Raw genomic sequence first — 13,165 nt, forward strand, 5'->3', positions numbered from 1 at the left:
CTAGAGGAATTTCCCCCCATTACTCCAAGAGTCACAGCAGCTTAACCTCCCCGTCCTTGAACGAATCAATATCCAGGAGGGATCCACCCGTGGTGACTACACTGAGTGGGTGAACATATCCCCCCACCCCCCCTAAAAATAGGACTTTGATTAGCGCAAGCTTCCTGTCTTCCCAGCCATCTTTATGACTGTCATTACTTCAGGATAGAGACATATTAAAACTTTATACGACTCAGAATGTTCTATTTATATAATACTGGAGACTATACGGTCTAACAGACGCGGGTAAGCCATAATGTTTTCAATGCTCCCCGTTTGGAGGAGACCATAAACACCGTCTTTTGGGAAATATGTGTACCGTCAGAGAGGATCGGTCTTTACCGGTTTTATGTTTCTGGATCAGCAGCCTGCTCACTAAATTCCTCCTCAGTCCCTGGCTGTACCTGAATGACATCATCTAGCAGACAGATTATCAAGGTTTTCCCCTTTGTGTTCTAAAAGACAGCCTTGCATCAAAGCGAAGCAGAATCTCCTTAGAAAACCCAACTTTTTTTTTCTGAGAAATGAAAATCAGCTCAGGTTTATTCGTTAACATTGCACGTTAAGCACGCAAGTTCTCAGGAACATCTAAGGGTGCGCATAATTGATTATTTTTCATGTCTACGCAGTGCCAAACCGGCGGGCAAACATGGGAAAGAGGCTCACAACCTGTACAATCGCAATGCTGAGGAAGAAAGGGCAAAATGGATTCTTAGTAACTCACATAAGAATTAGGCTGCATTCACTAGATAAAAGTATGTGGGTCATGCAGAGACATTGGAATTGCAGACAGATGTGAAATTACGATAATTTCACCAAACTAAACCTCCAACTTGAATACATAATGAAATCTAGACTATATAACATAAATTCTGATTGACATATTACAATGTAACGGTATTATGAAACAAGTTAACATTTTTAAAGAATTATGTTCTACTGCCCCCTAGTGCAACAACAGAGAACGTCAGTGTTGTAAAGCTTAAATAACATTTTATTCTTTCACAAGTAAACACATGCATGTTAAACATCAATTTACCCACTTTTCCACCTCATACTCACTAGAGTATTCAAGTCAGAAAATCTGATAAAAGCCAGTATATGTGGAAATGCCAGTGGAGTAATAAATCCAATGAGTTCAATCAACTCAGTCACTGAAGGCTGAACCACTGAAAGAAAAGATTTACAGTACAATACTCACTGCTAAATAGCTATCATATGCACATATCCTATTCATTAGCCATGTTTGAAGGCCTATTGTTATAATCTTCAATTGTTTTTGCTTTTTTCCTTCCCAAGTGACCCATGACAACATTGTTCTTACTTGCAGTCTGTAAATCTGCAAAAAATACAACTGGTTAACGTAGGCACAAGAGATCTAACCAGATTATAATAAGATTTTAAGTGCATATTTACAGTATTACATATTACATATCATACAATATGTTAATACTGACATAATACACTTAACAGCCCCCTTCTATGCCAAAGGTAAATATGCAACCCTATAAACTGAATGGATTACAGGTGTGCATAAATCTATATATGTTCAACCAGAAAAATGATCTGTCTGTAACAGGAACCTTGGCAAATGTCTGTATAGGAAGAATTATGTAGAGTAACTGGTTTGAATATAGCCCTACGATGGACAGACCCAGTTGTGGCCTTTAAAAAGCTGGAAGTGCTTGCATTCACACAGACATTTCAGTGAAACAAAGAAAAAGAGAAGGAAACGAACAGCCCCAGCCACTCATTTCTAAGGGCAGATGTAACATTTCTCGCACCTTTCTCACAGTTTGAACGGTGTATCCACACAAGTCACAGTGCATAGGCTACACAGAGTGGGACACAGTCTTACTGCTTCAACCCAGCTAGCAACAAGGTGCACCGTTTGCTACCTTCACGGCAATTAATGAGATGATATCAGTGGCAGTAAAACTAATAAAAGTTTGAATAAGGCTAGCCACGCACGGTGTGACGGTGTGAGTAGACAGTTTTGAGTTTTGAATGGAACTGCAAACATCTAGCAAGATGTAGGATGCATATCATAAGGAACATCCCCCCTCATGTTTTGATGTCAAGTGTGGACAGTTACCTCTGATTGAACATTCCTCTGAAATTGTAGTTGGCTCTGTAGTTGGGCATGGGTTTAGGGTCCAGGGGTCTGTAGATGGCTGGCTCCCCTCTTTTCATTGCCAGTCCATTCAGCTCCACTGTGGGGGTGATACTGCCTGCAAGACAGCACCCCAAAATCACATTAACGCTCCCAAACCGATGCAGTGTTCAGAGAAAAGATAATATGTTCCTCCTGTCCTCTTCTGAACATGGTTCACAAATTCTAGATCAATTCTTCAATGATGCTTCCCTTAATTGTGGAAATACAGCACCTGTAACAGACAAGACTTCCCACTGTTTAACCACACAGACGTATTTGTGGGACTGTTATATGTAATTTCTTCTGTTTGGCAACTACGTAAATCAATATATTTAATTACAATAACAGTGAACAATGATAAGCCCCTAGAAGAGGCTTTTTGAAGAACATCGCAGGGAGAAACATCTGTGATGTTCTGAGCTTTCTTCTTTTCATGTCCATGCTAATTGGTGAGATTGCGAGAGAATGGGCAGGCAGGTGCTTCTTGGTCAGTAGAACGCACAACACGCCATCTCCTACACCAGTGACTGCAGGGAACGAGGAACACCTGGCAGCTCAACTGTCTTTGAAGTCGTCTAATGATTCTGCTGGTTTTCCTCCCATCCAATTACTGCCACCCCCAGGCCTGCACTCACTACAGCAGCTCAGGAGAAACAGCAGGCGCGGCTGATTCACTGCTCCGGGAAGAGAACTAAGTTCTCCCCTCTAATCAGTGTCATGCGAGCAAAGCGAATATCGGGAATGCAACAGCAGGTGGATTCTGGGAAAATGCTGGCAGCGTTTGTGCATTTCTTTGCAGTGCAGATATCACGTGCTTCACTAAAATGCAGCATGAAGAAAATGGCGGTGCATTCCTTTCTGAAATATTTCCACAGGTCTCACACATGTGAGACCTCAACACCATAAAGGCTTTGAGAGCCAGACAGCATCAGGAAAACCCGGAAGACTCTTTGAGGCTTTGTGAACGCATCTCTTCAGGTTATACAACAGCAATAGCAATCTGCACCCAGTCCTGTTGTACATTTGTTTACACAAGCACACATGTGAATGACTGAAGCCATTTTCATGAGCTATCAAATAAACTCAGTTGTATTTTACCACGTTCTACTCCAGTGTTTCCTATACCATTACATGAGGAATCAGGAGTGGTGTTAGTCATTGCACCTGACCCTTGCACTAAACTATCATACTCATGTTTATTTGGTGACTAATCTGATACAATTGGCATGTTGCTTGCAGCTGTATTTCCAAGTGCTTAGTGCTGTATCCTCAATGCCAAACTTTCAAATGCCAAATCTTGAGGAAGCACTCTTTTAGGACAGTGACAGACTGTATAATATTTACAAAATATTCTTCATTAACTGATGCAACAAAGAGTAGTAGGTTTTGTGTTTAAAGATTGATAGTTAATGGACTAATCATAACATCAATGGAACAGTTAGTTAATGTTAGAGATATTTAATTTGATTCAGTTAGCTAGCAAAGTAATGTCTCCTAGCTCGTTAATGCATGCAAACCAATGTTAGCTAGCTAGCTAGGGAGACATTTAAAGGTTATATCACCCTCTAAAGTCATAGAAATACATTAAATTAGTTCTCGTAAACTTAGTTTGGCTGCCAGACCACTGCCTTACGAGCCACTGGTTCAGGAAAAAAAACCTATGGGAAACACTGGAAAAACAACTGACAAATGGATATGGTGTCAACAAGCTTATTTCTCTCACTTATGTTTTTTTGGGATCCTCCTGATTTTCATAAATCAAGCTTGTCGTCACATGACACATTCCAGTTTCCAGCACAATTACTGTATACCATTCAAACATGTTGCGTTTCCTTTAAATGTATTGAGATTCAGTGTCATAGCATCTGAATAAGTCTACATTTAAAATGTCACAGCTCAAATGTTCAAATCACTTCTGCAGATCCCTTGCACATTCATCTACAATCAGAGATGGGAAGTCCATAGGTCAGAAAGTTAAAGTCCTGTCATGTGTTTCTTCCACACATGAACTCCTTCTGGCTGAAGAACTATGCTTATCAGCAAATCCAGGTGACTGGAACAAAATACTGAGGACGACTTTTACTTTCTGACCCTGGATTTTCCACCTCCGTCCACAATGAAACACATTCACCTCACGAAAGAATGTTCATTAGCTCCCTAAATGGTGTTAACATTGATTTTTGTAACCAGCTTTGAGCAGGACCGCAGCAGTGGCTCAAGCTTTAAACTTCACTGTCTGTGAACCTGACTGTATTAAGGGTAGAGAGGAAAAATCAATTGTATTTACTGCAGTTTAGTGAACTGTATTTAGTGAACAACGCCTGAGAGTGCCAACTACTGCCATAAAAACTCATCCAGCCATTCTGCTCTCTCCAATATAAAGAGACCTCTGAACTGAGCTTGTAAACGGCTGAAGAAGGATGGAATATAAGAGGCAGTATTGTCCTATTTAACTGTACTGTATTGTGCACTCCATCTTGTGCTCGAGTTTGTTGTTTATGCTTTCATGGGCCAGAGGAACTTCTCAGTCTCTCTCCTTTTCTTTCTATTTTAATGGAGAATGCATGGTGCTATCTCTACCTGGGTTGCTGTTGATGTCCTCTCTGGGCGAGCGAGGGGACGGCCTGGGCAGGGTGGACTCCTGCAGGGCCTTGGAGGCGGTGGAGTGCTGGGCCTTCTTGATGCTGGTGCCCTCTGCTTCCCAGACCTGCTCCCCCAGACACAGCTGCACAGTGAAGATCTGCAGGGCCCGCAGAGTGACAGCCAGTGAGAAAGCACAGACACGCCCCCCCCCCACCCCTCCGCTCCCCTCCACGGTGGGTCAGTGCCAGCTGACCCTCAAACCAATCTGGAGTTCATCTGAGACACACCTGGGGGAGATGCTAAATGGTAAAAGGTGCACACTGCAAAAAAAGAGCTAATATGTTACCCTGACTACAAAGTTTGATGTTTCTTAGGAGGCTTGACTCATTTCATGGCATGTGTTGTAATATAGTCCAAAGTCTGCTAAATATATTTTTTTTTTAATGAAATAAATGCAGATATTGTTTGTTCTGCCTGGTCATCATTCGATTTGAAACACAAATTTGATTTGTGCAGAATAAAAATTACCAATTTGACACAACTGTCCCAATGCTTTTCCATTTAACTGAATATATGAATAATATTTGTGAAAAAATAAGTAAAACATATGAATCATATTTGTGTTCTTTTACTTAGAACCCCACTAGTCAAAATGCTGTGTAATGTTTCCCTCTACATATGACTGGTTATTAAATTATTTTATGTCACAGATTAAATTAAAGCTAGTCCAAATATATTCCTTTGTTTCTGTGATTGTAGACATGCTAGTTACCATCACATAGCCACACTAGCTACTTGTTCCCATCTTGCAATGCCAAATTCTGTTCAGAAATAAGCTCTACTGGCAAAAGATCAAGTCAATTAGCATACGTAAATAATACTTATGAATAACTAGGAAGCATATGAACTGACATGCACCTTGCTACTCTACATATACATACTGGAGTTAGAGTTAGAATTGCTAATAGTTAATACATATAGAATGCTTTATCGTTAATATTGCCATAATATTTTCACAAGGATAGATTGTGCCTTTGTTCTTCATAGAGCTATGGAAGTCAGGAAATGATTAAGCTTACAATGTCATAAAGTCTTGTCCTCCTAGAGTAGAACAGAATGAATGTGGAATGTTTGGCCTGAGGGAATAAGCAGCCTTGTACCACAACTGTAAGTAATGACAAAAAGCTATTGCCTACCCTTGGCTCCTTTAAGACCTTGACAACTATAATGAATCCTTATTTGTGCATAATGAAGGAACGTGTGTGTATATCACACACCATGTATCAGCGGTTCCCGACCCTGATCCAGGAGATATATCGTCCTGTAGGTTTCCGTTTCAACCCTAATTTGGCACACCTAGTCTAGTGCAACAAAGATCGCTAGCTGTTGAATGAAGTGTGCTTTGTTAGGGCTGGGGTGAAAACCTACAGGATGGTAGATCTCCAGGAACAGGGTTGGGAACCACTGGCATATACTGACCCTTTGCCCAGCTCCTTACCTCCTGAAAGTACTTATTTTGGAAGGAGTCTGTTTACCAATGCATAGCAAGAATTTTACAGGATTATTTATTTATTTATTTATTTTATTAAAGAAAACACAATACAGGTCAATCAGTGCATGATGGATATACTCTTCTGTATTCTAGTCCATATCGAATAATTTTCTAATAATTGCATACATTGTGTGTCTTCAAGGCTTCAGAGTATGCTGTTGGTCCAGTGCACTTTGTGTAGCTTACACTCCCATTTTGGGGAGGCTCCTCACAGCTTCACTGTTACCACATATGCCATGTTAACACATTTGTCTGCGAGATCAAAGGTGGCCTTCGCTAATACACTTGCAGAGCATGGTGCCCATTTCTCTTCCTCCAAACCAATGGACCTTTTGGTACTGTTGGCCTTCAGAACAGTACTACTGCTGAACGTCTTGTACCATGCAACACAGTGACTGGGTAGATGATCAAGAAAGGTAGTAGTATCAGACATGGCAACATGGCTTTTTTATATTCAGCTTACATAACCCGCATCAGTCAGATTGGCATAAGGCATTAACAAATGTTGTTTGTCTTTGCTGCTGTACCTTAGCGTGGGCTGGGCCTTGTTCGTTCAGGAGTTTGTACTGCGGCTGGATCCTGTTGAAACGGGCTAACTCATTCACCAGACACATGGGAGTTTTCTCTTTGGTGTTTGCCATGTTTTCCTGGAGAGAACCTTTAAGAAGAGGAGTCCATTAGTTCTCCCATATTTCCCGTTACAAAGAGGGGAAAAAGGACTTTATGATCCTTTTGACCAGTGAAGGGTGAATGTGTAACTATGAAAACATTTTCATTTAAGGAACAGTACAAATCTGCTATGCGAAGATATGCAACCTTTCTTTTTATTGCTCATATTGTGTCCTGTCCTATCATCAAAAACTGTGGTTCTCAATCTCGGTCCTGGGGGACCACTGTGTATGCTGGTTTTCGTTCCAACTACAATTGCAATCCCAGAATTTTAACAAGCTGTTAATATTTCTTAGATGCTTTTCATGTTTACAGGGATTATTTACCTTCTTAAACCACATTATGTCAGAAATTGTTGTGCATGCACTGTCTCCACACTTTCACCAATTAGGAGCCTATTCGGTCACCTTAGTCTTTAATTTGATTCGTTTTTGTAACCTCTCTGTATGTTTGCAGTATAGCACAATATGAATATGGGACTTTAATTCTTCATGGCATGACAACTTCATTCTGACAAATTGTGGCGTAAGAGGGTAAATAATCCCGCTAAACATGAAAGCATATAATTAAGAAGAATTAACAGCTTTTTAAAATTCTGGGTTTGCAATTGTGGTTGGAATGAAAACCAGCACACAGGGTTCCCCCAGGACCGAGGGTGAGAACCACTGAACTAAAACAGTCCGAACCGGCTGGAGCAGTGGGTGGATGGTTGTGTACAGTAACGACAGAATTAATTAAGCTATAGTTTTAAAATCGGAGCACTGCATTAAGCGCAATAACACTCTTTTTAAGCCAAGCTCAGGACCAGCGTGCACGCCTCTCACCTGGTGCATTTGCAGACACAGTCGAATCCCCAAAGCCGGCCGCGGGGCAGGGGCAGCCTGGCGTTGGGGCTGGAACTGTGCCGTTGATAGACGGCTGCAGACTGAGGGGTCCCGCGCTGGGCATGGCAGAGGGGGGCACAACGGGGGACAGGCCCGGCCCAGACAGGGACGCTGCAGTCTGCACTTTCACTTGTGCCATCCTCTACACCTGAAACGGCACACACCGCCATCCAGCATTTCATTACCCTGCACACTCAAAAATACCATTCAGTCAGCACTGCAGTATCCATGTGACTATTTCAGTAAATATACACCACCTGGCACATCAAAGTGTGTAGTACCACTGCACCTGTAACCCCAACCATTTGCATGTGTCCATTTTCTTTAATATACAGCACTGGATATTAATCAGCCACCATGTCACTATTCACTAGACGTGTAACACCGGCCATTCATATGACTCATATGGCAGTATTTCAGTCTCTTATGCACCTGCATCATGTATGTATTCATCAGTCACCATTTCAGCATCCTCAGTGCCATACAATCACACACATCATTTCAGCATCCTGAGGGCCATACAATCACACACATCATTTCAGCATCCTCAGTGCCATACAATCACACACATCATTTCAGCATCCTCGGTGCCATACAATCACACACATCATTTCAGCATCCTGAGGGCCATACAATCACAGACATCATTTCAGCATCCTGAGGGCCATACAATCACACACATCATTTCAGCATCCTCAGTGCCATACAATCACACACATCATTTCAGCATCCTCAGGGCATACAATCACACACATATTCGCTCCTCAGTGCTACAATACACACATCATTCAGCATCTCATCCATACAATCAACACATCATTTCAGCATCGAGGCCAACAATCACACTCTTTTAGCATCCTCAGTGCATACAATACACACCTTTCAGCAGCTCCTACATCTCAGCACTGGGCATCCTCATCCTGACATTCCAGAACACATCGCAGCACAGAACATGAATATGTCCCCGGCTGACAATACCTACAAAACCACACATCCATCAAACTCAAAACTGGTTTTGTTCATTTAATTTTATCATTTGGTGTGTCATGTGTGTGGCATGGACCATGGTTCCAAACCACCTCTAGATCTAGCCTACATGGCTACACTGGTGCAGTTATAAAGACAGATGCCTGCAGTTGCAGGAGAAATTTAGAAGGGGAGAATGTACAGGTCTCAAAATAATGGGGCATCCGAATGTCCACATAAAATGGCATAAAACACTAGTTGCACAAAAGAGGGCGACCCTGGTCTTTAGCTGAGTGATCTAACTGCATTCAACTGAAGTCCACAGCAGATTTACCCCTATTACTACTGCAGAACCCAGACCATATTACATGACAGGTTGTCAAATGAATGAGTCAAGCTTCAGCACTTTAATCATGACTGACTCATATTGCCATATTGATGCAGGAAGTGCCATTTTCCAAGTCTTTGCTCCACAGGGAGTCATTAATACACAAGATTAATAAGTCATTAACAAGCACTTGATCATCCTTGACAGACAGAGGCCATTTCCGTTTCTACCAGAGAGCATTTAAACATTGTAATTAATATTTATAGGACAAATAATCAGCTTTTAGATCCACCCTGGGTGGGGGTGGGGACCTCCATTCCAGGACCAGTGTTTTGTTTCCACCAATTACCTTGACTCAATTTGCTAATTATGACAGTAATGCTTTAGACAGGGTCACAAGAATAGTCTTCACCAGTTATCCACCGACTTATCAATAAATTTAACTAAGATGTGACATCAGGATGTAAGTAGGCTATTTGGACAGTTACACAATAATTTATTATTATTATTATTATTATTATTATTATTGTCATTTTTGTTGTGAGTAAGTGTTTGCACCATCATGTCTAAACTCGATAAAACAAAGCCCTCTTCAAGTTGAATAATTTCTGCTGAGGAACACTGTATGTTTAACAAGGAACTGGCACAGGGTGGCAACCAAGACCGTCTCATGTGGACAAGAAGTCATCAAGATGCAGTGCAATTTATTGATAAATAAAGCAATACTTCTTATTTAATTTTTGCAATATGTGAGGTGTAGGGTTGTACTAATTGACAGTATATGACACTCACATATAATGGTTTGCTCATATCTAACGTACTGCTGACTTTAGCTGTAAGTCAGCTCATATGATACGACCCAGAGGCATTACCACAGAACAGGCCTAATTACCCAGGCCAAAAAACCCTCCCACAGACATAGCAGTATTCTGGCCTTTAGCCCAGGTGGCTGGAGCAGAAACAAGCATCTTCATGCTGTTTAAAACAACACAGCCACAAAGTATTTTTCAATACAGCATACTGTGATATGGCCGTTTCTTATCAGTCCTTATTTTAAACAAGAATAAGGATTTTAAAAAGAATTAAAGAAGATATTAAGAATTTATTCCAAATAAACTAATATCTTTGAGCTGTAGTTTGCACTTAATCTGTATAAAGTGTTCTCTACAGAACACACAAAGGCCAGCCTCAGGATTCCTACCTCCATCATAATCTAGTGAAAATCTGCAAAATCATGGAGGAAGATTTATTTAACATTCACAAGCAAACATGAAATAAGCAAGCACAGGTATTAGCCAAAGGCATTAGCAAGAACATGTAAGCATAACTTGTGGTGTTCCATAGTCAACAGCCCTTGAGAATTAGGTGAGACTGTCAGCTGGAATGGGAGTCTCTACAGAAAGTCGCATACGATCTGTAAAAACCACATACAGGTACTGTGGCCTGGAATGGTGCTCTGTCCCAGCTGGCTCATAGGACCTCTCATCACTGTGCCCACAACGAAGGTGACTGCCCTTGCATTTCTCCCCGCTCTCTCTCCATGCTCTACACATTCACCCTGCCAAGGAATAGGCTACTCATTAGCTAACAGCTGATGCTTAATTTGAAGGACGCAGATCCATTTCACAGCTGCACACTTTGGGATTCATTGTTTACAGATGTTTCACTAGGAAAACTGAATTAAAATAGCAAAAGAAAATGAATTCAGAGAAAACCCTCTAAAACCCCATTTACTACCTGGAAAATTGGGAGTTTAGTAGTAAAAGGATATTTGAACCTGTGGGGGAGAATAGGTTTCATGGAATGAATGGGACCTTTGCAACGTTAGGTGTGTGTGAATCATGCACTGTGAGATTAACATAAAATAACAAACGTCAAATATCATTGCAAATATTTAGCCTGAGGACACAAAATCAGTCTCTGGGCTGGATTGCTAATGTTTCATGGATCGTGTGAGAATCAAGACACGTGTGAGTTTAAATAAAAGACTACCAGTACAACATTAACGCAATGCTAGTTGAAACAATTTTGCGTTTAGTTCAGAAAAGGGCATCTTTGGTAAACAAATACAGATAGCACTTTTAATACCTTATTCAAGTACCAGTAAACAAGCAATCTGTAATTACTAAACACTTTGGTAACCAAAATTGCTCGTTAACTAGCCGTCAATATATTCTGGGGACACCTGTTAGCGGTCGGCTTCTGCAAACAAGCGCCAGCTATACATAATTAGGCGTCAATATTATCACGCTAACCAAACTAGCTCTAGTAGTAGCATTTCTGAAACTGTCAGTGTAGCTACTGTACTGGACTGTAGGATAGCGGGGAATTTGACAGTTCTACATCTATGATTAGCTAAACTACTTTGCTAGATTGCGGAATTATGTGAGTGTGAGCGAAAAGGATTAACTTAATCAGCTGCCAGTTAGCTACTCCAATTTGACAGCTTTCAGATAATGACCAATTATCAAGTCAACAGCCAGAGGTACAGATACTTGCACGACTTGACAAGGACACCAGTGAACTGCATAACTTCCACGGTTAGTTAGCGAACGTCAATCAACCCTAAACGACTGACAGGACCAGTTCAGATCGAGATGTGAACAGCACCGTGGTCACCAATTCATTTCGCCTCTAGAGTCGCTGCCAAATTAAGATAAGTGAAAAACACTGATTGCCCAGTTACACAGAAAAAACTAGCTAGCTATCAAGAGAATTCGCGAGCCATCTAACCAAATAACTATTGGAAATGTCATCTAACTGGCTGGCTAACCAGCCAGCTTAAAACAGTGCACAGTACTAGCCAAACATCATGGCTGAAAAACGACCAAACACCCCACACCAGCTAGCTGCTAAATAGCAGGCTAGCACCGCAAACCATCGGTTGCATCCCACTCGCAAGTCACACAGCAGGACGTAACGGATGACCTCGACAACATGTAAGTGAAGCGACCCTAGTACACCGAATCAGTAGACTATTTCACACTCAGTGAATTTACATTTAACAATAATTATTTACCTTTTTCCAGGGACAGACCCCAGTTACACCTCCAACATTGGCAAACACTAAAGAGAATTGACGGTTTTGGAGCAAACCACAGAGGAAAGCTAACGTTCTAATGTATATGACTGTCAAGCTACTCTAGCTAGTACAGGATACAGTTATTTAAAATGTATGCAATAGCTATCAGTATCAACATGTTTTAAGCATACGTACTCTTTGAACTTGAGTAACATCAATGAAAAATATCAATGACCTTACATTACCCCCTGAAAAAAATATAATGGTATAGTCTCGCTTCCTGATAGTTGTGCTGGGCACTTTCACAGAAATCCATGGTCAGAAGTTTGTGATTTAGGCTGTTATCATTATTATGTTAACCTAAACACGCCGCTATTTGCATCGCTATTATACTGTAATTTATAGTCTGAATAAACGAACTTGAGTAGATGTATGTTTCTATTAATGCATAATTTACCCTTGATGCTGTGCTGCTTAGAATGACACCAGTTGGGTCAATTAACTGGCTTTTCACATTTGACGTGCGAATTGGATTAATACATTTTGCCCTTGCAATTTGCATGTATTTGAATACAGTTAACCTTCATTCAGAGACCGCACATTCCAGTTGATCTAGGCCTACTGCTTGCTGCTGTTGGCAACCTATCCATTTCGTATCATAAACTTAGCTCAGTGAATTAAATTTATATCCAGTGTTCCAATAAATCATTTGCACAAACCGGCTCATATTTAAAGCAGTAATGGCATTTGATTGTGTGTGTATCAGAACAGAGGATGGAAGTTATTCGTTAGAAATTCCACTCACCAAACGCTGTAGAAATTCATGCCAAGTTTTACCTAATTATGTACACGAAACCTGGGTAAAACAGTATACAACTTAACAAATTATATATTTTTAAATTAAGAAAAATCCTCTGCATAATCCACTTTCCCACTAGATGGAAGTGTCAGCATATTACTGGATTTT

At 40.8% G+C, this 13,165-nt stretch overlaps 1 protein-coding gene and 1 long non-coding RNA gene across 11 annotated transcripts in view; one reads left to right on the top strand and one right to left on the bottom strand.

Moving 5' to 3' along the window:
• stau2 (staufen double-stranded RNA binding protein 2) overlaps window positions 1–12,332 on the bottom strand; it is an 84,091-nt gene extending 71,759 nt beyond the window's left edge. For 8 of the 10 annotated variants that reach the window (XM_064333098.1, XM_064333094.1, XM_064333101.1 and 5 more), the window contains exons 1-5: window positions 12,196–12,332; window positions 7,823–8,030; window positions 6,857–6,987; window positions 4,775–4,934; window positions 2,135–2,270 (exon numbers count right to left, since the gene is read on the bottom strand). In XM_064333098.1, coding sequence (XP_064189168.1) covers window positions 2,135–2,270; window positions 4,775–4,934; window positions 6,857–6,987; window positions 7,823–8,021 — 626 coding nt within the window. In that variant the 5' untranslated portion in view covers window positions 8,022–8,030; window positions 12,196–12,332. Of the gene's footprint in view, window positions 1–2,134; window positions 2,271–4,774; window positions 4,935–6,856; window positions 6,988–7,822; window positions 8,031–10,607; window positions 10,736–12,195 lie in introns of those variants that run through there. The other 2 variants (XM_064333096.1, XM_064333093.1) reach the window with 2 other exon arrangements.
• On the top strand, window positions 11,723–12,627 carry LOC135253601 (uncharacterized). The gene is made up of 2 exons (XR_010329660.1): window positions 11,723–12,115; window positions 12,206–12,627. It is a non-coding gene; the product is annotated as an uncharacterized LOC135253601 (long non-coding RNA).
• Window positions 12,628–13,165: the final 538 nt, after the last annotated feature.

The sequence above is a fragment of the Anguilla rostrata genome, chromosome 4 (assembly GCF_018555375.3).
Source record: "Anguilla rostrata isolate EN2019 chromosome 4, ASM1855537v3, whole genome shotgun sequence".
Lineage (NCBI taxonomy): Eukaryota > Metazoa > Chordata > Actinopteri > Anguilliformes > Anguillidae > Anguilla > Anguilla rostrata.